The sequence below is a fragment of the Salvelinus namaycush genome, unplaced genomic scaffold (genome assembly GCF_016432855.1).
Source record: "Salvelinus namaycush isolate Seneca unplaced genomic scaffold, SaNama_1.0 Scaffold1552, whole genome shotgun sequence".
Lineage (NCBI taxonomy): Eukaryota > Metazoa > Chordata > Actinopteri > Salmoniformes > Salmonidae > Salvelinus > Salvelinus namaycush.
In genome coordinates, this window is record NW_024058289.1 from 35,153 (window position 1) to 60,324 (window position 25,172).

A 25,172-nucleotide genomic window follows, 5' to 3' on the forward strand; every position below is an offset into this window, starting at 1 on the left:
TTGGCCAGGTCGCAATTGTAAATGAGAACTTGTTCTCAACTTGCCTACCTGGTTAAATAAAGGTTAAATAAATAAAATAAAATAAATATAATAATATCGTAATGAATTTTCCCAGTGTATTCCGAAGAGGCTGAAGAAGGAACACATACCATGGATGGCATCTACATTCGTAAGCTGGTTTTTTGATTGACAATTTCAGTGACACTTTTATTAATCAATCATTCTTCTTTTTTGTAATCTAACGATGCTCCCACCATAGATTTACAGCTTTATTGTTGTTGTTGACGATGATGTTAATCTCGTAGTCGTTTATGTTGTTGTTGACGATGATGTTAATCTCATAGTCGTTTATGTTGTTGTTGACGATGATGTTAATCTCGTAGTCGTTTATGTTGTTGTTGACGATGATGTTAATCTCATAGTCGTTTATGTTGTTGTTGATGACGATGTTAATCTCGTAGTCGTTTATGTTGTTGTTGACGATGATGTTAATCTCGTAGTCGTTTATGTTGTTGTTGTTGACGATGATGTTAATCTCGTAGTCGTTTATGTTGTTGTTGACGATGATGTTAATCTCGTAGTCGTTTATGTTGTTGTTGACGATGATGTTAATCTCGTAGTCGTTTATGTTGTTGTTGATGACGATGTTAATCTCGTAGTCGTTTATGTTGTTGTTGACGATGATGTTAATCTCGTAGTCGTTTATGTTGTTGTTGACGATGATGTTAATCTCGTAGTCGTTTATGTTGTTGTTGACGATGATGTTAATCTCGTAGTCGTTTGTTGTTGTTGACGATGATGTTAATCTCGTAGTCGTTTGTTGTTGTTGACGATGATGTTAATCTCGTAGTCGTTTATGTTGTTGTTGACGATGATGTTAATCTCGTAGTCGTTTATGTTGTTGTTGACGATGATGTTAATCTCGTAGTCGTTTATGTTGTTGTTGACGATGATGTTAATCTCGTAGTCGTTTATGTTGTTGTTGACGATGATGTTAATCTCGTAGTCGTTTATGTTGTTGTTGTTGACGATGATGTTAATCTCGTAGTCGTTTATGTTGTTGTTGTTGACGATGATGTTAATCTCGTAGTCGTTGTTGACGATGATGTTAATCTCGTAGTCGTTGATGTTGTTGTTGACGATGATGTTAATCTCGTAGTCGTTTATGTTGTTGTTGATGACGATGTTAATCTCGTAGTCGTTTATGTTGTTGTTGATGACGATGTTAATCTTGTAGTCGTTTATGTTGTTGTTGATGACGATGTTAATCTCGTAGTCGTTTATGTTGTTGTTGACGATGATGTTAATCTCGTAGTCGTTGTTGTTGTTGACGATGATGTTAATCTCGTAGTCGTTTATGTTGTTGTTGACGATGATGTTAATCTCGTAGTCGTTTATGTTGTTGTTGTTGACGATGATGTTAATCTCGTAGTCGTTTATGTTGTTGTTGACGATGATGTTAATCTCGTAGTCGTTTATGTTGTTGTTGACGATGATGTTAATCTCGTAGTCGTTTATGTTGTTGTTGACGATGATGTTAATCTCGTAGTCGTTTATGTTGTTGTTGACGATGATGTTAATCTCGTAGTCGTTTATGTTGTTGTTGTTGACGATGATGTTAATCTCGTAGTCGTTTATGTTGTTGTTGACGATGATGTTAATCTCATAGTCGTTTATGTTGTTGTTGACGATGATGTTAATCTCGTAGTCGTTTATGTTGTTGTTGACGATGATGTTAATCTCGTAGTCGTTGTTGTTGTTGACGATGATGTTAATCTCGTAGTCGTTTATGTTGTTGTTGATGACGATGTTAATCTCGTAGTCGTTTATGTTGTTGTTGACGATGATGTTAATCTCGTAGTCGTTTATGTTGTTGTTGACGATGATGTTAATCTCGTAGTCGTTTATGTTGTTGTTGACGATGATGTTAATCTCGTAGTCGTTTATGTTGTTGTTGACGATGATGTTAATCTCGTAGTCGTTTATGTTGTTGTTGTTGACGATGATGTTAATCTCGTAGTCGTTTATGTTGTTGTTGACAATGATGTTAATCTCATAGTCGTTTATGTTGTTGTTGACGATGATGTTAATCTCGTAGTCGTTTATGTTGTTGTTGACGATGATGTTAATCTCGTAGTCGTTTATGTTGTTGTTGACGATGATGTTAATCTCGTAGTCGTTTATGTTGTTGTTGACGATGATGTTAATCTCGTAGTCGTTTATGTTGTTGTTGATGACGATGATGTTAATCTCGTAGTCGTTTATGTTGTTGTTGACGATGATGTTAATCTCGTAGTCGTTGATGTTGTTGTTGACGATGATGTTAATCTCGTAGTCGTTTATGTTGTTGTTGATGACGATGATGTTAATCTCGTAGTCGTTTATGTTGTTGTTGACGATGATGTTAATCTCGTAGTCGTTTATGTTGTTGTTGTTGACGATGATGTTAATCTCGTAGTCGTTTATGTTGTTGTTGACGATGATGTTAATCTCGTAGTCGTTTATGTTGTTGTTGATGACGATGATGTTAATCTCGTAGTCGTTTATGTTGTTGTTGACGATGATGTTAATCTCGTAGTCGTTTATGTTGTTGTTGACGATGATGTTAATCTCGTAGTCGTTTATGTTGTTGTTGACGATGATGTTAATCTCGTAGTCGTTTATGTTGTTGTTGTTGACGATGATGTTAATCTCGTAGTCGTTTATGTTGTTGTTGACGATGATGTTAATCTCGTAGTCGTTTATGTTGTTGTTGTTGACGATGATGTTAATCTCGTAGTCGTTTATGTTGTTGATGATGTTAATCTCGTAGTCGTTTATGTTGTTGTTGACGATGATGTTAATCTCGTAGTCGTTTGTTGTTGTTGACGATGATGTTAATCTCGTAGTCGTTTATGTTGTTGTTGACGATGATGTTAATCTCGTAGTCGTTTATGTTGTTGTTGTTGACGATGATGTTAATCTCGTAGTCGTTTATGTTGTTGTTGACGATGATGTTAATCTCGTAGTCGTTTATGTTGTTGTTGACGATGATGTTAATCTCGTAGTCGTTTATGTTGTTGTTGATGACGATGATGTTAATCTCGTAGTCGTTTATGTTGTTGTTGACGATGATGTTAATCTCGTAGTCGTTGATGTTGTTGTTGACGATGATGTTAATCTCGTAGTCGTTTATGTTGTTGTTGATGACGATGATGTTAATCTCGTAGTCGTTTATGTTGTTGTTGACGATGATGTTAATCTCGTAGTCGTTTATGTTGTTGTTGTTGACGATGATGTTAATCTCGTAGTCGTTTATGTTGTTGTTGACGATGATGTTAATCTCGTAGTCGTTTATGTTGTTGTTGATGACGATGATGTTAATCTCGTAGTCGTTTATGTTGTTGTTGACGATGATGTTAATCTCGTAGTCGTTTATGTTGTTGTTGACGATGATGTTAATCTCGTAGTCGTTTATGTTGTTGTTGACGATGATGTTAATCTCGTAGTCGTTTATGTTGTTGTTGTTGACGATGATGTTAATCTCGTAGTCGTTTATGTTGTTGTTGACGATGATGTTAATCTCGTAGTCGTTTATGTTGTTGTTGTTGACGATGATGTTAATCTCGTAGTCGTTTATGTTGTTGTTGACGATGATGTTAATCTCGTAGTCGTTTATGTTGTTGTTGACGATGATGTTAATCTCGTAGTCGTTTGTTGTTGTTGACGATGATGTTAATCTCGTAGTCGTTTATGTTGTTGACGATGATGTTAATCTCGTAGTCGTTTATGTTGTTGTTGTTGACGATGATGTTAATCTCGTAGTCGTTTATGTTGTTGTTGACGATGATGTTAATCTCGTAGTCGTTTATGTTGTTGTTGACGATGATGTTAATCTCGTAGTCGTTTATGTTGTTGTTGTTGACGATGATGTTAATCTCGTAGTCGTTTATGTTGTTGTTGACGATGATGTTAATCTCGTAGTCGTTTATGTTGTTGTTGACGATGATGTTAATCTCGTAGTCGTTTATGTTGTTGTTGTTGACGATGATGTTAATCTCGTAGTCGTTTATGTTGTTGATGACGATGATGTTAATCTCGTAGTCGTTTATGTTGTTGTTGACGATGATGTTAATCTCGTAGTCGTTTATGTTGTTGTTGACGATGATGTTAATCTCGTAGTCGTTTATGTTGTTGTTGTTGACGATGATGTTAATCTCGTAGTCGTTTATGTTGTTGTTGACGATGATGTTAATCTCGTAGTCGTTTATGTTGTTGTTGACGATGATGTTAATCTCGTAGTCGTTTATGTTGTTGTTGATGTTGTTTCCAGCGGGATTCCGGCGTAGCTTCCGTCTGTGGCGGAGGATGACCCACCGTAAGCGTCGCCAGTCCTGCTCCCGTTCTCCCAACACCCCGGCTCTGTCCAGCCCCTATGAAGAGGTGGTCAGCTACCAGAGACGACCTGACGACCCGCACAGACTGATCATCCTCGTAGGTGAGGAGCTCACCGCTTATATATTGTTTATATTCTGTATCAGAAGATAATGATGATGATAAATGATTTGTTATTGTCCATTGTCACAGGGAAAACAGAAATGACTGTTCCTAAACCCTCTGAAACAGTCTTACACACACAGCTTATAGGTTGGGGTATGACATCTACTGTAGTGTGTAGTGGTGTAGGACTGACCACAGTGTGTGTTTACAGGTCCTTCTGGTGTAGGACTGACCACAGTGTGTGTTTAAAGGTCCTTCTGGTGTAGGACTGACCACAGTGTGTGTGTTTACAGGTGTAGGACTGACCACAGTGTGTGTTTACAGGTGTAGGACTGACCACAGTGTGTGTGTTTACAGGTGTAGGACTGACCACAGTGTGTGTGTTTACAGGTCCTTCTGGTGTAGGGGTGACCACAGTGTGTGTGTTTAAAGGTCCTTCTGGTGTAGGGGTGACCACAGTGTGTGTTTAAAGGTCCTTCTGGTGTAGGGGTGACCACAGTGTGTGTTTACAGGTCCTTCTGGTGTAGGGGTGACCACAGTGTGTGTTTAAAGGTCCTTCTGGTGTAGGACGGACACAGTGTGTGTTTACAGGTCCTTCTGGTGTAGGACTGACCACAGTGTGTGTTTAAAGGTCCTTCTGGTGTAGGACTGACCACAGTGTGTGTTTACAGGTCCTTCTGGTGTAGGACGGACCACAGTGTGTGTTTAAAGGTCCTTCTGGTGTAGGACGGACCACAGTGTGTGTTTAAAGGTCCTTCTGGTGTAGGACTGACCACAGTGTGTGTTTACAGGTCCTTCTGGTGTAGGACTGACCACAGTGTGTGTTTACAGGTCCTTCTGGTGTAGGACTGACCACAGTGTGTGTGTTTAAAGGTCCTTCTGGTGTAGGACTGACCACAGTGTGTGTGTTTAAAGGTCCTTCTGGTGTAGGACTGACCACAGTGTGTGTGTTTAAAGGTCCTTCTGGTGTAGGACTGACCACAGTGTGTGTGTTTAAAGGTCCTTCTGGTGTAGGACTGACCACAGTGTGTGTGTTTACAGGTCCTTCTGGTGTAGGACGGACACAGTGTGTGTTTAAAGGTCCTTCTGGTGTAGGACTGACCACAGTGTGTGTTTACAGGTCCTTCTGGTGTAGGACTGACCACAGTGTGTGTTTAAAGGTCCTTCTGGTGTAGGACTGACCACAGTGTGTGTTTAAAGGTCCTTCTGGTGTAGGACGGACACAGTGTGTGTTTACAGGTCCTTCTGGTGTAGGACTGACCACAGTGTGTGTTTAAAGGTCCTTCTGGTGTAGGACTGACCACAGTGTGTGTTTAAAGGTCCTTCTGGTGTAGGACTGACCACAGTGTGTGTTTAAAGGTCCTTCTGGTGTAGGACTGACCACAGTGTGTGTTTAAAGGTCCTTCTGGTGTAGGACTGACACAGTGTGTGTTTAAAGGTCCTTCTGGTGTAGGGCTGACCACAGTGTGTGTTTAAAGGTCCTTCTGGTGTAGGACTGACCACAGTGTGTGTTTAAAGGTCCTTCTGGTGTAGGACTGACCACAGTGTGTGTTTAAAGGTCCTTCTGGTGTAGGACTGACCACAGTGTGTGTTTAAAGGTCCTTCTGGTGTAGGACTGACACAGTGTGTGTTTAAAGGTCCTTCTGGTGTAGGGGTGAATGAGCTGAGGAAAAGACTGATCAAACTCAACCCACACACCTTCCAGGGAGCTGTGCCTCGTAAGTTTATATTCCATCTGTAGTGTCTAGTATCATATGTTGTATTCAGTGGTGGAAAAAGTACCCAATTGTCATACTTGAGTAAAAGTAAAGATACCGTCATAGAAAGTTACTCAAGTAAAAGTGAAAGTCACCCAGTAAAATACTACTTGAGTAAAAGTCTAAAAGTATTTGGTTTTAAATATACTTAAGTATCAACGGTAAATGTAATTGCTAAAATATTACTTAACTATCAAAAGTAAAAGTAAAAGTATAAATCATTTCAAATTCCTTCTATTAAGCAAAGCAGACTGCATCATTTTCTTGTTTTTAAAAATGTACAGATAGCCAGGGGCACACTCCACCACTCAGACATCATTACAGATAGCCAGGGGCACACTCCAACACTCAGACATCATTACAGATAGCCAGGGGCATACTCCATCACTCAGACATTATTACAGATAGCCAGGGGAACACTCCAACACTCAGACATCATTACAGATAGCCAGGGGAACACTCCAACACTCAGACATCATTACAGATAGCCAGGGGAACACTCCAACACTCAGACATCATTACAGATAGCCAGGGACACACTCCAACACTCAGACATTATTACAGATAGCCAGGAGCACACTCCAACACTCAGACATTATTACAGATAGCCAGGGGCACACTCCAACACTCAGACATTATTACAGATAGCCAGGGGCACACTCCAACACTCAGACATTATTACAGATAGCCAGGGGCACACTCCAACACTCAGACATTATTACAGATAGCCAGGGGCACACTCCAACACTCAGACATTATTACAGATAGCCAGGGACACACTCCAACACTCAGACATTATTACAGATAGCAAGGGGAACACTCCAACACTCAGACATTATTACAGATAGCAAGGGGAACACTCCAACACTCAGACATTATTACAGATAGCCAGGGGAACACTCCAACACTCAGACATTATTACAGATAGCAAGGGGAACACTCCAACACTCAGACATCATTACAGATAGCCAGGAGGGACACTCCAACACTCAGACATTATTACAGATAGCAAGGGGCACACTCCAACACTCAGACATTATTACAGATAGCCAGGAGCACACTCCAACACTCAGACATTATTACAGATAGCCAGGGGCACACTCCAACACTCAGACATTATTACAGATAGCCAGGGGCACACTCCAACACTCAGACATTATTACAGATAGCCAGGGGCACACTCCAACACTCAGACATTATTACAGATAGCCAGGGGCACACTCCAACACTCAGACATTATTACAGATAGCCAGGGGCACACTCCAACACTCAGACATTATTACAGATAGCCAGGGACACACTCCAACACTCAGACATTATTACAGATAGCAAGGGGAACACTCCAACACTCAGACATTATTACAGATAGCAAGGGGAACACTCCAACACTCAGACATTATTACAGATAGCCAGGGGAACACTCCAACACTCAGACATTATTACAGATAGCAAGGGGAACACTCCAACACTCAGACATCATTACAGATAGCCAGGAGGGACACTCCAACACTCAGACATTATTACAGATAGCAAGGGGCACACTCCAACACTCAGACATTATTACAGATAGCCAGGGGAACACTCCAACACTCAGACATCATTACAGATAGCCAGGAGGGACACTCCAACACTCAGACATTATTACAGATAGCCAGGGGCACACTCCAACACTCAGACATCATTACAGATAGCCAGGGGGGACACTCCAACACTCAGACATCATTACAGATAGCCAGGAGGGACACTCCAACACTCAGACATTATTACAGATAGCCAGGGGCACACTCCAACACTCAGACATCATTACAGATAGCCAGGGGGGACACTCCAACACTCAGACATCATTACAGATAGCCAGGGGCACACTCCAACACTCAGACATCATTACAGATAGCCAGGGGCCACACTCCAATACTCAGACATCATTACAGATAGCCAGGGACACACTCCAACACTCAGACATCATTACAGATAGCCAGGGACACACTCCAACACTCAGACATCATTACAGATAGCCAGGGACACACTCCAACACTCAGACATCATTACAGATAGCCAGGGACACACTCCATCACTCAGACATTATTACAGATAGCCAGGGGCACACTCCAACACTCAGACATTATTACAGATAGCCAGGGGCACACTCCAACACTCAGACATTATTACAGATAGCCAGGGGAACACTCCAACACTCAGACATTATTACAGATAGCAAGGGACACACTCCAACACTCAGACATCATTACAGATAGCCAGGGGAACACTCCAACACTCAGACATTATTACAGATAGCCAGGGGAACACTCCAACACTCAGACATTATTACAGATAGCCAGGGGCACACTCCAACACTCAGACATCATTACAGATAGCCAGGGGCACACTCCAACACTCAGACATTATTACAGATAGCAAGGGGCACACTCCAACACTCAGACATCATTACAGATAGCCAGGGGCACACTCCAACACTCAGACATTATTACAGATAGCAAGGGGCACACTCCAACACTCAGACATCATTACAGATAGCCAGGGGCACACTCCAACACTCAGACATCATTACAGATAGCCAGGGGCACACTCCAACACTCAGACATTATTACAGATAGCCAGGGGCACACTCCAACACTCAGACATTATTACAGATAGCCAGGGGCACACTCCAACACTCAGACATTATTACAGATAGCCAGGGGCACACTCCAACACTCAGACATTATTACAGATAGCCAGGGGCACACTCCAACACTCAGACATTATTACAGATAGCCAGGGGCACACTCCAACACTCAGACATTATTTACAGATAGCCAGGGACACACTCCAACACTCAGACATTATTTACAGATAGCCAGGGGCACACTCCAACACTCAGACATTATTACAGATAGCCAGGGGCACACTCCAACACTCAGACATCATTACAGATAGCCAGGGGCACACTCCAACACTCAGACATTATTACAGATAGCCAGGGGCACACTCCAACACTCAGACATTATTACAGATAGCCAGGGGCACACTCCAACACTCAGACATTATTACAGATAGCCAGGGGCACACTCCAACACTCAGACATTATTACAGATAGCCAGGGGCACACTCCAACACTCAGACATTATTACAGATAGCCAGGGGCACACTCCAACACTCAGACATTATTACAGATAGCCAGGGGCACACTCCAACACTCAGACATTATTTACAGATAGCCAGGGACACACTCCAACACTCAGACATTATTTACAGATAGCCAGGGGCACACTCCAACACTCAGACATTATTACAGATAGCCAGGGGCACACTCCAACACTCAGACATCATTACAGATAGCCAGGGGCACACTCCAACACTCAGACATTATTACAGATAGCCAGGGACACACTCCAACACTCAGACATTATTACAGATAGCCAGGGGAACACTCCAACACTCAGACATTATTACAGATAGCCAGGGACACACTCCATCACTCAGACATTATTACAGATAGCCAGGGGAACACTCCAACACTCAGACATTATTACAGATAGCCAGGGGAACACTCCAACACTCAGACATCATTACAGATAGCCAGGGGAACACTCCAACATCATTACAGATAGCCAGGGGAACACTCCAACACTCAGACATTATTACAGATAGCAAGGGGAACACTCCAACACTCAGACATCATTACAGATAGCCAGGAGGGACACTCCAACACTCAGACATTATTACAGATAGCAAGGGGCACACTCCAACACTCAGACATTATTACAGATAGCCAGGGGAACACTCCAACACTCAGACATCATTACAGATAGCCAGGAGGGACACTCCAACACTCAGACATTATTACAGATAGCCAGGGGCACACTCCAACACTCAGACATCATTACAGATAGCCAGGGGGGACACTCCAACACTCAGACATCATTACAGATAGCCAGGAGGGACACTCCAACACTCAGACATTATTACAGATAGCCAGGGGCACACTCCAACACTCAGACATCATTACAGATAGCCAGGGGGGACACTCCAACACTCAGACATCATTACAGATAGCCAGGGGCACACTCCAACACTCAGACATCATTACAGATAGCCAGGGGCCACACTCCAATACTCAGACATCATTACAGATAGCCAGGGACACACTCCAACACTCAGACATCATTACAGATAGCCAGGGACACACTCCAACACTCAGACATCATTATAGATAGCCAGGGGCCACACTCCAACACTCAGACATTATTACAGATAGCCAGGGACACACTCCAACACTCAGACATCATTACAGATAGCCAGGGACACACTCCAACACTCAGACATCATTACAGATAGCCAGGGACACACTCCAACACTCAGACATTATTACAGATAGCCAGGGGCACACTCCAACACTCAGACATTATTACAGATAGCCAGGGGCACACTCCAACACTCAGACATCATTACAGATAGCCAGGGGAACACTCCAACACTCAGACATCATTACAGATAGCCAGGGGAACACTCCACCACTCAGACATCATTACAGATAGCCAGGGGAACACTCCAACACTCAGACATTATTACAGATAGCCAGGGGCACACTCCAACACTCAGACATTATTACAGATAGCCAGGGGCACACTCCAACACTCAGACATTATTTACAGATAGCCAGGGACACACTCCAACACTCAGACATTATTTACAGATAGCCAGGGGCACACTCCAACACTCAGACATTATTACAGATAGCCAGGGGCACACTCCAACACTCAGACATCATTACAGATAGCCAGGGGCACACTCCAACACTCAGACATTATTACAGATAGCCAGGGACACACTCCAACACTCAGACATTATTACAGATAGCCAGGGGAACACTCCAACACTCAGACATTATTACAGATAGCCAGGGACACACTCCATCACTCAGACATTATTACAGATAGCCAGGGGAACACTCCAACACTCAGACATTATTACAGATAGCCAGGGGAACACTCCAACACTCAGACATTATTACAGATAGCCAGGGGAACACTCCAACACTCAGACATCATTACAGATAGCCAGGGGAACACTCCAACACTCAGACATCATTACAGATAGCCAGGGGAACACTCCAACACTCAGACATCATTACAGATAGCCAGGGGAACACTCCAACACTCAGACATTATTACAGATAGCCAGGGGAACACTCCAACACTCAGACATCATTACAGATAGCAAGGGGCACACTCCTACACTCAGACATTATTTACAAAAGATACATTTGTGTTTAGTGAGTCTACCAGACCAGAGGCAGTGTGGATGACCACGTGTTCTCATGATAAGTGTGTTAATGTCTTCATTCTCCTGTCCTGCTAAGCATTCTAAATGTAGTACTTTGTGTTGTCAGGGAAAATGTATGGAGTAAAAAGTACAATATTTTCTTTTGGAATGTAGTGAAGTAAAAGTAAAAGTTGTCAAAAATATAAATAGTAAAATAAAGTACAGATACCCCAAAAAACTACTTAAGTAGTACTTTAAAGTATTTATCCTGAAGTACTTTACACCACTGGTTATATTCCATCTGTAGTATCGTATGTTTTTATTCCCTTTAAGTGCCTTTGTAGTTGGATAGAAATCATCCAACTGTTATGTTGAATATAATAATTAACTACATTTATCAATCTGACTCCATTATAATGTAAAGAAATGCAAACAGGCCATGTGGAGGATCTAGTCAAGTCCTTGGTACTACCAATAATGAACATGTGTCTAACTTGCACCGTTATGCAATTATTAAAAAGGTACACAACGCAGAAATTGCTCCGCCATTTCCTGGTTAATAATACAATTCGAATAGTTTGCCTAATTTCAGTTTAAGTCACAAAACAAGCAAGTATAGTGTAGAGAATGATTGTACCAACTAATCCGCTGTGAAATATATTTTCCATAACCCCAAAATATTGTATTTTCAGCTGTTTGAAGTTTTACAAAGATGCAAAAAGCTGCCCTCTTATGGCTGCAATCCTATTAACGGGATCGATATGACAACAGCCAGTGAAAGTGCAGGGCGCCAAATTCAAACAACAGAAATCTTATAATTAAAATTCCTCAAGCATACAAGTATTTCACACCATTTTAAAGATACACTTCTTGTTAATCCCACCACAGTGTCCGATTTCAAATAGGCTTTACAGCGAAAGCACCACAAACGATTATGTTAGGTCACCGCAAAATCACAGAAAAACACAGCCATTTTTCCAGCCAAAGAGAGGAGTCACAAAAATCTGAAATAGAGATAAAATTAATCACTAACCTTTGATGATCTTTATCAGATGACACTCATAGGACTTTATGTTACACAATACATGCATGTTTTGTTCGATAAAGTTCATATTTATATCCAAAATCCTCCGTTTACATTGGCGCCATGTTCAGAAATGCCTCCCAAATATCCGGAGAAATTGCAGAGAGCCACAGAAATACTCATCATAAACTTTGATGAAAGATACATGTTTTACATAGAATTAAAGATACACTTGTTCTTAATGCAACCGCTGTGTCAGATTTCAAAAGCTTTACGGCAAAAGCACAATATTCAATCATCTGAGAACAGCGTTCAGCCACAAAAGGAAGCCATACAGTTAGAGGTTGTCCTCTATGCTGTGATGTGATGGGATGAGGTTGGTTGTAATTCTGTATTGATGTGTTTTATTTTATCGTCCTCAGACACAACGCGACCAGCCAGAGATGGAGAGGGGACTGGTAAAGAATATAACTTCGTCACCAAAGAACTGTTTGATTACATGGTGTGCAACCACAGGTAATGCCAGTGATTTGTTTTCATATTAGTTCTAATCATTTCCAAGTAGCTCTAGCTCTTAGACTAGAGCATTGGGCCAGTAAGTGAAAGGTCGCTGGTTCGAATCCGTGAGCCGACAAGGTGGAAAATCTGTAGATATCCTTAACGCTAATTGCTCATGTAACTCGTTCTGGATAGGAGCGTCTGTTAAATGACTCAAATGTAACATGTGATAATATTTGGAAAGTTCTCCTTCCCTTTTGTTACGCTACAACCTTATTCTAAAATGGATTCAATTGAAATTGTTCGTCATTAATCACACAAATACCCCATAATGACATCACAATACCCCATAATGACATCACAATACCCCATAATGACATCACAATACCCCATAATGACATCACAATACCCCATAATGACATCACAATACCCCATAATGACAAAGCAAAAAACAGGTTTTTAGAAATGTTTGCAAATGTAAAAAATATATATGAAATATCACATTTACATAAGTATTCAGACCCTTTACTCAGTACTTTGTTGAAGCACCTTTGGCAGTGATTACAGCCTGGAGTCTTCTTGGGTATGACGCTACAAGCTTGACACACCTGTATTTGGGGAGTTTCTCCCATTGTTCTCTGCAGATCCTCTCATGTTCTGTCAGGTTGGATAGGGAGCCTTGCTGTACAGTCAGGTCTCTTCAGAGATGTTCGATGGGGTTCAAGTCCGGGCTCTGGCTGGGCCACTCAAGGACATTCAGGGATTTGTCCCAAAGCCACTCCTGCGTTGTCTTGGCTGTGTGCTTAGGGTTGTTGTCCTGTTGGAAGGTGAACCTTCGCCCCAGTCTGAGGTCCTGAATGCTCTGGAGCAGGTTTTCATCAAGGATCTCTCTGTACTTCGCTCCATTGAACTTTCCCTTGATCTTGACTAGTCTCCCAGTCCTTTCTGCTGAAAAACATCCCCACAGCATGATGCTGCCACCACCATGCTTCACCGTAGGAATGGTGCCAGGTTTCCTCCAGACGTGACGCTTGGCATTCAGGCCGAAGAGTTCAATCTTGGTTTCATCAGACCAGAGAATCTTGTTTCTCATGGTCTGAGAGTACTTTAGGCCTGATTGGTGGAGTGCTGCAGAGATGGTTGTCCTTCTGGAATGTTCTCCCATCTCCACAGAGGAACTCTGGAGCTCTGTCAGAGTAACCATCGGGTTCTTGGTCACCTCCAAGATCAAGGCACTTCTCCCCCGATTGCTCAGTTTGGCCAGGTGGCCAGCTCTACGAAGAGTCTTGGTGGTTCCAAACTTCTTCAATTTAAGTATGATGGAGGCTACTGTGTTCTTGGGGATCTTCAATGCTGCAGAAATGTTTTGGTAGCCTTCCCCAGATCTGTGCCTCAACACAATCCTGTCTCAGAGCTCTATGGACAATTCCTTCGACCTCATGGCTTGGTTTTTGGTCTGACATGCACTGTCAACTGTGGGACCTTATATAGACAGGTGTGTGCCTTTCCAATTCATGTCCAATAAATTTAATTTACTACAGGTGGACTCCAATCAAGTTGTAGAACCATCTCAAGGATTATCAATGGAAACAGGAGCTCAATTTCGAGTATCATAGCAAAGGGTCTGAATTTGTAAATAAGGTATTTCTGTTTTTTATTTTTTATAATTTTTCAATTAATTTGTCATTATTGGTGTATTGTGTGTAGATTGATTAGGGATTTGATTTTTGTAATTCATTTTAGAATAAGGCTGTCTATATAAGGTCCCACAGTTGACCTCTTTTGCGACATGGCAGGATTGACCTTACTTCCTGATTCTGAATCAACAGTCATTTCATAAGAGATGAAAACAGAATACATGGCAGGATTGACCTTACTTCCTGTTTCTGAATCAACAGTCCTTTCATAAGAGATGAAAACAGAATACATGGCAGGATTGACCTTACTTCCTGTTTCTGAATCAACAGTCCTTTCATAAGAGATGAAAACAGAATACATGGCAGGATTGACCTTACTTCCTGTTTCTGAATCAACAGTCCTTTCATAAGAGATGAAAACAGAATACATGGCAGGATTGACCTTACTTCCTGTTTCTGAATCAACAGTCCTCTCATAAGAGATGAAAACAGAATACATGGCAGGATTGACCTTACTTCCTGTTTCTGAATCAACAGTCATTTCATAAGAGATGAAAACAGAATACATGGCAGGATTGACCTTACTTCCTGTTTCTGAATCAACAGTCCTTTAATAAGAGATGAAAACAGAATACATGGCAGGATTGACCTCACTTCCTGTTTCTGAATCAACAGTCCTTTCATAAGAGATGAAAACAGAATACATGGCAGGATTGACCTCACTTCCTGTTTCTGAATCAACAGTCCTCTCATAAGAGATGAAAACAGAATACATGGCAGGATTGACCTCACTTCCTGTTTCTGAATCAACAGTCCTCTCATAAGAGATGAAAACAGAATACATGGCCGGATTGACCTCACTTCCTGTTTCTGAATCAACAGTCCTTTCATAAGAGATGAAAACAGAATACATGGCAGGATTGACCTTACTTCCTGTTTCTGAATCAACAGTCATTTCATAAGAGATGAAAACAGAATACATGTCAGGATTGACCTTACTTCCTGTTTCTGAATCAACAGTCATTTAATAAGAGATGAAAACAGAATACATTGGGGGGATTTCATAGGTTTATCAGAGTTGTTAAATAAGTGGTTGTAATATAGTTGTAATACAGTTCATGTCAGTGGATTTCTATAATGTATCTTTGGTGTGTCCTAGGTTCCTGGAGTATGGTGAATATAAAGGCCATCTATATGGGACCAGTATTGATGCTGTCAGAGACGTGATAGACAGTGGATTTCTATAATGTATCTTTGGTGTCTCCTAGGTTCCTGGAGTATGGTGAATATAAAGGCCATCTGTATGGGACCAGTATTGATGCTGTCAGAGACGTGATAGACAGTGGATTTCTATAATGTATCTTTGGTGTGTCCTAGGTTCCTGGAGTATGGTGAATATAAAGGCTATCTGTATGGGACCAGTATTGATGCTGTCAGAGACGTGATAGACAGTGGATTTCTATAATGTATCTTTGGTGTGTCCTAGGTTCCTGGAGTATGGTGAATATAAAGGCCATCTATATGGGACCAGTATTGATGCTGTCAGAGACGTGATAGACAGTGGATTTCTATAATGTATCTTTGGTGTGTCCTAGGTTCCTGGAGTACGGTGAATATAAAGGCTATCTATATGGGACCAGTATTGATGCTGTCAGAGACGTGATAGACAGTGGGAGGATGTGTGTTATTGACATTGAGCCACATGTAAGTTATATTCCTATACTCCTGTATCTATAGGAAGGTTTTTACACTACCGATATCACAGCAGGGAAAATGATTCATTGTGGATTTGTTAACACTAAACAGTAATGACAACTTGATAATGGGTTGGTTTAAAATTAATACAGCTGAAGTCGGGAGTTTACGTACACCTTAGCCAAATATATTTAAACTCAGTTTTTCCACAATTCCTGACATTTAATCCTAGTAAAAATTCCCTGTTTTAGGTCAGTTAGGATCAGCACTTTATTTTAAGAATGTGAAATGTCAGAATAATAGTAGAGAGAATTATTTATTTCAGCTTTTATTTCTTTCATCACATTCACAGTGGGTCAGACGTTTACATACACTCAATTAGTATTTGGTAGCATTGCCTTTAAATTGTTTAACTTGGGTCAAACGTTTCAGGTAGCCTTCCACAAGCTTCCCACAATAAGTTGGGTGAATTTTGGCCCATTCCTCCTGACAGAAATGGTGTAACTGAGTCAGGTTTGTAGGCCTCCTTGCTCGCACACGCTTTTTCAGTTCTGCCCACACATTTTCTATGGGATTGAGGTCAGGGCTTTGTGATGGCCACTCCAATACCTTGACTTTGTTGTCCTTAAGCCATTTTGCCACAACTTTGGAAGTATGCTTGGGGTCATTGTCCATTTGGAAGACCCATTTGCGACCAAGCTTTAACTTCCTGACTGATCTCTTGAGATGTTGCTTCAATATATCCACATAATTTCCCCCCTCATGATGCCATCTATTTTGTGAAGTGCACCAGTCCCTCCTGGAGCAAAGCACCCCCACAACATGATGCTGCCACCCCCGTGCTTCACGGTTGGGATGGTGTTCTTCGGCTTGCAAGCCTCCCCCTTTTTCCTCCAAACACAACGATGGTCATTATGGCCAAACAGTTCCATTTTTGTTTCATCAGACCAGAGGACATTTATCTAAAAAGTACGATCTTTGTCCCCATGTGCAGTTGCAAACCGTAGTCTAGCTTTTTTTATGGCAGTTTTGGAGAAGTGGCTTCTTCCTTGCTGAGCGGTCTTTCAGGTTATGTCGATATAGGACTCGTTTTACTGTGGATATAGATACTTTTGTACCTGTTTCCTGCAGCATCTTCACAAGGTCCATTGCTGTTGTTCTGGAATTGATTTGCACTTTTCGCACAAAAGTACGTTAATCTCTAGGAGACAGAACGCGTCTCCTTCCTGAGCGGTATGACAGCTGCGTGGTCCCATGGTGTTTATACTTGCGTACTATTGTCTGTACAGATTAACGTGGTACCTTCAGGCGTTTGGAAATTGCTCCCAAGGATGAACCAGACTTGTGGAGGTCTACAATTGTTTTTCTGAGGTCATGGCTGATTTCTTTTAATTTCCCCATGATGTCAAGCAAAGAGGCACTGAGTTTGAAGGTAGGCCTTGAAATACATCCACAGGTACACCTCCAAATGACTCAAATGATGTCAATTAGCCTATCAGAAGCTTCTAAAGCTGGAATTTTCCAAGCTGTTTAAAGGCACAGTCAACTTAGTGTATGTAAACTTCTGACCCACTGGAATTGTGATACAGTGAATTATAAGTGAAATAATCTGTCTGTAAACAATTGTTGGGAAAATGACTTGTCATGCACAAAGTAGATGTCCTAACCGACTTACCAAAACTATAGTTCGTTAACAAGAAATGTGTGGAGTGGTTGAAAAACAAGTTTAATTGACTCCAACCTAAGTGTATGTTAACTTCCGACTTCAACTGTATATAACTGCCGTTTATTAATTTAAACATTTCTTTTATACAGTATGTGTATATGTATTGTGTTTTTCAGAGCATCCTGTCCGTGAGGAATAAGAAGTTCAAGCCTTATGTCGTTTTTATAAAGCCTCCCAGTACAGAACGACTGAGACAGACACGGAGGGATGCACGCGTCATCACCAGCTATGTTGTCAACAGACCTTTTAAAGTGAGATGAATGTGTTGTCACTGTCAGGCCATCCCTTTTTGGATGTAGATAATTAGGGTTGTAAAGATTCCCCGCTCCCGATTCAAATATTTAAGATAGTACTGTTACAAATCGCAGATTCAATCAAATATTTTGCTCATACTTTCTACCATTTCCCGAAAATACCTCATCTGTTGTGTAAACTGACTCGTCCCTCTCCTTCTGTGTCGAACTGCGTGTATTAACCGTATTGACATCCATTGATCTACAAGTCATTTTGCTGAAACAAAATCCAGCCAACATCAGTAGCCTAGTCAAACTGCCCTGTGCCCAGCTTCGGCCCGCTGACCAACATCAGTAGCCTAGTCAAACTGGGCCCTGTGCCCAGCTTCGGCCCGCTGACCAACATCAGTAGCCTAGTCAAACTGCCCTGTGCCCAGCTTCGGCCCGCTGACCAACATCAGTAGCCTAGTCAAAATGCCCTGTGCCCAGCTTCGGCCCGCTGACCAACATCAGTAGCCTAGTCAAACTGCCCTGTGCCCAGCTTCGGCCCGCTGACCAACATCAGTAGCCTAGTCAAACTGCCCTGTGCCCAGCTTCGGCCCGCTGACCAACATCAGTAGCCTAGTCAAACTGCCCTGTGCCCAGCTTCGCCCCGCTGACCAACATCAGTAGCCTAGTCAAACTGCCCTGTGCCCAGCTTCGGCCCGCTGACCAACATCAGTAGCCTAGTCAAACTGCCCTGTGCCCAGCTTCGGCCCGCTGATCAACATCAGTAGCCTAGTCAAACTGCCCTGTGCCCAGCTTCGGCCCGCTGATCAACATCAGTAGCCTAGTCAAACTGCCCTGTGCCCAGCTTCGGCCCGCTGACCAACATCAGTAGCCTAGTCAAACTGCCCTGTGCCCAGCTTCGGCCCGCTGATCAACATCAGTAGCCTAGTCAAACTGCCCTGTGCCCAGCTTCGGCCCGCTGACCAACATCAGTAGCCTAGTCAAACTGCCCTGTGCCCAGCTTCGGCCCGCTGACCAACATCAGTAGCCTAGTCAAACTGCCCTGTGCCCAGCTTCGGCCCGCTGATCAACATCAGTAGCCTAGTCAAACTGCCCTGTGCCCAGCTTCGGCCCGCTGACCAACATCAGTAACTAGTCAAACTGCCCTGTGCCCAGCTTCGGCCCGCTGATCAACATCAGTAGCCTAGTCAAACTGCCCTGTGCCCAGCTTCGGCCCGCTGACCAACATCAGTAGCCTAGTCAAACTGCCCTGTGCCCAGCTTCGGCCCGCTGACCAACATCAGTAGCCTAGTCAAACTGCCCTGTGCCCAGCTTCGGCCCGCTGACCAACATCAGTAGCCTAGTCAAACTGGCCTGTGCCCAGCTTCGGCCCGCTGACCAACATCAGTAACTAGTCAAACTGCCCTGTGCCCAGCTTCGGCCCGCTGATCAACATCAGTAGCCTAGTCAAACTGCCCTGTGCCCAGCTTCGGCCCGCTGACCAACATCAGTAACTAGTCAAACTGCCCTGTGCCCAGCTTCGGCCCGCTGACCAACATCAGTAGCCTAGTCAAACTGCCCTGTGCCCAGCTTCGGCCCGCTGACCAACATCAGTAGCCTAGTCAAACTGCCCTGTGCCCAGCTTCGGCCCGCTGACCAACATCAGTAGCCTAGTCAAACTGCGCCCTGTGCCCAGCTTCGGCCCGCTGACCAACATCAGTAGCCTAGTCAAACTGCGCCCTGTGCCCAGCTTCGGCCCGCTGACCAACATCAGTAGCCTAGTCAAACTGCCCTGTGCCCAGCTTCGGCCCACTGACCAACATCAGTAGCCTAGTCAAACTGCCCTGTGCCCAGCTTCGGCCCGCTGACCAACATCAGTAGCCTAGTCAAACTGCGCCCTGTGCCCAGCTTCGGCCCGCTGACCAACATCAGTAGCCTAGTCAAACTGCGCCCTGTGCCCAGCTTCGGCCCGCTGACCAACATCAGTAGCCTAGTCAAACTGCCCTGTGCCCAGCTTCGGCCCGCTGACCAACATCAGTAGCCTAGTCAAACTGCCCTGTGCCCAGCTTCGGCCCGCTGACCAACATCAGTAGCCTAGTCAAACTGCCCTGTGCCCAGCTTCGGCCCGCTGACCAACATCAGTAGCCTAGTCAAACTGCCCTGTGCCCAGCTTCGGCCCGCTGACCAACATCAGTAGCCTAGTCAAACTGCCCTGTGCCCAGCTTCGGCCCGCTGACCAACATCAGTAGCCTAGTCAAACTGCCCTGTGCCCAGCTTCGGCCCGCTGACCAACATCAGTAGCCTAGTCAAACTGGCCTGTGCCCAGCTTCGGCCCGCTGACCAACATCAGTAGCCTAGTCAAACTGCCCTGTGCCCAGCTTCGGCCCGCTGACCAACATCAGTAGCCTAGTCAAACTGGCCTGTGCCCAGCTTCGGCCCGCTGACCAACATCAGGTAATGGAAGGCAGCGTGTTCCTGATCTTGCGACACCTTCAGCATTGAAATCCTCAAATGGCTTGCGTGATATTAGGCTTTTATTAGTTGAATGACAACCTCTGTAATTGGTTATTGCTATCTATGCGCTGTTGAAAATTGTGTTTTACCAGAATGAAATAAATCTAACTGAAACATACCTCTCATCTGGCTGAAACCTACTGAACGGGGTTTACAATATATTTTATGTTGATTGCTCAGGTTCACCATCAGCAATAGTTTTGGTCGTTTTCCTATAAACAATCAGTGTATATGGTAGTTTTTTTTAGATTATACAGTGTAAAATTGATAATTTCATAACGAGGACAAGCAATCACTTTGCGAGGCGCACTGCATGGCCAAAGCAGGCAGAGACAATAAACTCACTAAAAACTCCCAAATAGTCAAAATGATTTGATTTTGAGATGGGGGTGAAATCCAAAATTGTGCTACAGTACATATTCACAGGCTATGTCCATAGCTAATCCATAAACAATAAATATGAATACATTACTAACGCAAACATTTAATCTGCAAAAAATGACAAGTTGATTAGTGATGGTGATTTCAACGTGGGGGGACAAAAACACATAGGCTACATTGCCCACCCTAATCTGGTACTGGTAATATGGTGGTAGATGCTTAGTCTCCCTTTATGGCTCTAATCTGATGGTGGTAGTGGGGTGGTAGATGTCTCCTTTATGTCTCTAATCTGATAGTGGTAGTGGGGTGGTAGATGTCTAGTCTCCTTTATGGCTCTAATCTGGTAGTGGTAGTGGGGTGGTAGATGTCTCCTTTATGGCTCTAATCTGATGGTGGTAGTGTGGTGGTAGATGTCTAGTCTCCTTTATGGCTCTAATCTGATAGTGGTAGTGGGTTGGTAGATGTCTAGTCTCCTTTATGGCTCTAATCTGATAGTGGTAGTGGGGTGGTAGATGTCTAGTCTCCTTTATGGCTCTAATCTGATAGTGGTAGTGGGGTGGTAGATGTCTAGTCTCCTTTATGGCTCTAATCTGATAGTGGTAGTGGGGTGGTAGATGTCTAGTCTCCTTTATGGCTCTAATCTGATAGTGGTAGTGGGGTGGTAGATGGCTAGTTCCCTTTATGGCTCTAATCTGATAGTGGTAGTGGGGTGGTAGATGCCTAGTCTCCTTTATGGCTCTAATCTGATAGTGGTAGTGGGGTGGTAGATGTCTAGTCTCCATTATGGCTCTAATCTGATAGTGGTAGTGGGGTGGTAGATGTCTAGTCTCCTTTATGGCTCTAATTCGATAGTGGTAGTGGGGTGGTAGATGTCTAGTCTCCTTTATGGCTCTAATCTGATAGTGGTAGTGGGGTGGTAGATGTCTAGTCTCCTTTATGGCTCTAATCTGATAGTGGTAGTGGGGTGGTAGATGTCTCCTTTATGTCTCTAATCTGATGTCTAGTCTCCCTTATGGCTCTAATCTGATAGTGGTAGTGGGGTGGTAGATGTCTAGTCTCCTTTATGGCTCTAATCTGATAGTGGTAGTGGGGTGGTAGATGTCTCCTTTATGTCTCTAATCTGATGTCTAGTCTCCCTTATGGCTCTAATCTGATAGTGGTAGTGGGGTGGTAGATTTCTCCCTTATGGCTCTAATCTGATAGTGGTAGTGGGGTGGTAGATGTCTAGTCTCCTTTATGGCTCTAATCTGATAGTGGTAGTGGGGTGGTAGATGTCTAGTCTCCTTTATGGCTCTAATCTGATGGTGGTAGTGGGGTGGTAGATGTCTAGTCTCCCTTATGGCTCTAATCTGATAGTGGTAGTGGGGTGGTAGATTTCTCCCTTATGGCTCTAATCTGATAGTGGTAGTGGGGTGGTAGATGTCTAGTCTCCATTATGTCTCTAATCTGATAGTGGTAGTGGGGTGATAGATGTCTAGTCTCCCTTATGGCTCTAATCTGATAGTGGTAGTGGGGTGGTAGATGTCTAGTCTCCCTTATGGCTCTAATCTGATAGTGGTAGTGGGGTGGTAGATGTCTAGTCTCCTTTATGGCTCTAATCTGATAGTGGTAGTGGGGTGGTAGATGTCTTGTCTCCATTATGGCTCTAATCTGATAGTGGTAGTGGGGTGGTAGATGGCTAGTTCCCTTTATGGCTCTAATCTGATAGTGGTAGTGGGGTGGTAGATGTCTAGTCTCCTTTATGGCTCTAATGTGGTAGTGGGGTGGTAGATGTCTAGTCTCCATAATGGCTCTAATCTGGTAGTGGGGCAGTAGATGTCTAGTCTCCATTATGGCTCTAATCTGATAGTGGTAGTGGGGTGGTAGATGGCTAGTTCCCTTATGGCTCTAATCTGATAGTGGTAGTGGGGTGGTAGATGGCTAGTCTCCTTTATGGCTCTAATCTGATAGTGGTAGTGGGGTGATAGATGTCTAGTCTCCTTTATGTCTCTAATCTGATAGTGGTAGTGGGGTGGTAGATGTCTAGTCTCCATCATGGCTCTAATCTGATAGTGGTAGTGGGGTGGTAGATGTCTAGTCTCCCTTATGGCTCTAATCTGATAGTGGTAGTGTGGTGGTAGATGTCTAGTCTCCTTTATGGCTCTAATCTGATAGTGGTAGTGGGGTGGTAGATGTCTAGTCTCCCTTATGGCTCTAATCTGATAGTGGTAGTGGGGTGGTAGATTTCTCCTTTATGGCTCTAATCTGATAGTGGTAGTGGGGTGATAGATGTCTAGTCTCCTTTATGGCTCTAATCTGATAGTGGTAGTGGGGTGGTAGATGTCTAGTCTCCTTTATGGCTCTAATCTGATAGTGGTAGTGGGGTGGTAGATGTCTAGTCTCCTTTATGGCTCTAATCTGATAGTGGTAGTGGGGTGGTAGATGTCTAGTCTCCTTTATGGCTCTAATCTGATAGTGGTAGTGGGGTGGTAGATGTCTAGTCTCCTTTATGGCTCTAATCTGATAGTGGTAGATGTCTAGTCTCCTTTATGGCTCTAATATGATAGTGGTAGTGGGGTGGTAGATGTCTAGTCTCCTTTATGGCTCTAATCTGATAGTGGTAGTGGGGTGGTAGATGTCTAGTCTCCCTTATGGCTCTAATCTGATAGTGGTAGTGGGGTGGTAGATGTCTAGTCTCCTTTATGGCTCTAATCTGATAGTGGTAGTGGGGTGGTAGATGTCTAGTCTCCTTTATGGCTCTAATCTGATAGTGGTAGTGGGGTGGTAGATGTCTAGTCTCCCTTATGGCTCTAATCTGATAGTGGTAGTGGGGTGGTACACAAACATAGACATATTCAGCTCAGAGAGGCCCTGCTCAGACAGATCCAGCTCAGAGAGGCCCGGCTCAGACAGATCCAGCTCAGAGAGGCCCGGCTCAGAGAGGCCCGGCTCAGAGAGGCCCGGCTCAGACAGGCCCGGCTCTGAGAGGCCCGGCTCATGATCTCCATCAGCAGCAGGTTTTAATTTAGAATGGAACATTAATTTGTTTATGCAACAAATGTTAGTGCATTGAATCGTATCGCATTGAACCGATTCTAATCGATTCGTTCCTTAATCAAACCAAATCCCCATGAATCGTATGGTTCCTGTATCGTATCGGAGCCCAGATGCACATCCCTATAGATGAAACATTACGGACCCCCTGCTCTTTCCATGAAATAGACTCAGGAAGGTTTTCTTCATAGTTTGCACACTCAGTGTATATATTTGATGTTGATGCGTTCAAATATACTATAATATACTATACTGACCCGCCTGCTCATATTCTGTCTTGGATAATCAAACTTGTCAGACACGATTGAGTTCCTCTGTTTTTATAATGCTGTCTGGCCCCTCCTCTGCTCCTCACTGGCCCCTCCTCTGCTCCTCCGTGGCCCCTCCTCTGCTCCTCCCTGGCCCCTCCTCTGCTCCTCGCTGGCCCCTCCTCCACTCCTCCCTGGCCTCTCCTCCCCCCCCACCCCTCTTCCTCCTTCCCCTTAGGATGTTGACTTTGAGGAGATGGAGGATGCTGCCAGGTTCATGGAGGGGAAGTACGGTCAGTACTTCGACCACGTCATAGTCAACGAGGAGCTGCAGGATGCCTGTATGCAGCTGTTCAATACCATACAGCTGGCTCAGGAGGGACCACATTGGATACCTGCCGCATGGCTCAGTACTGAGGACTAGAGAAAGGAGAGGGAGGAGAGGGAGGGCAGGAGAGGAGGGGAGAGGAGAGGGAGGGCAGGAGAGGAGGGGAGAGGAGGGGTAGGGGAGGAGAGGAGGAGAGGAGGGGAGAGGGAGGGCAGAAGGGGAGGGGAGAGGAGAGGAGGGGTAGGGCAGGAGAGGAGAGGAGGAGGGGAGAGGGAGGGCGGGGGGGGGAGGGGAGAGGAGGGGTAGGGCAGGAGAGGAGGGGAGAGGGAGGGCAGGAGAGGAGGGAGTGAGGCGAGAGGAGGGGAG

General features: G+C 43.9%; 1 protein-coding gene across 1 annotated transcript in view; it reads left to right on the forward strand.

The window, feature by feature from the left end:
* Window positions 1-24,902, forward strand: part of LOC120037047 (MAGUK p55 subfamily member 4-like) — a gene marked incomplete at its 5' end in the record, with an annotated part of 51,594 nt that extends 26,692 nt beyond the window's left edge. Inside the window, 6 exons of the mRNA XM_038983263.1 lie at window positions 4,313-4,477; window positions 6,117-6,197; window positions 12,948-13,041; window positions 16,256-16,364; window positions 18,198-18,332; window positions 24,717-24,902. Of these exons, the coding sequence (XP_038839191.1) occupies window positions 4,313-4,477; window positions 6,117-6,197; window positions 12,948-13,041; window positions 16,256-16,364; window positions 18,198-18,332; window positions 24,717-24,902 (770 nt within the window). The remainder of the gene's footprint in view (window positions 1-4,312; window positions 4,478-6,116; window positions 6,198-12,947; window positions 13,042-16,255; window positions 16,365-18,197; window positions 18,333-24,716) is intronic.
* Window positions 24,903-25,172: the final 270 nt, after the last annotated feature.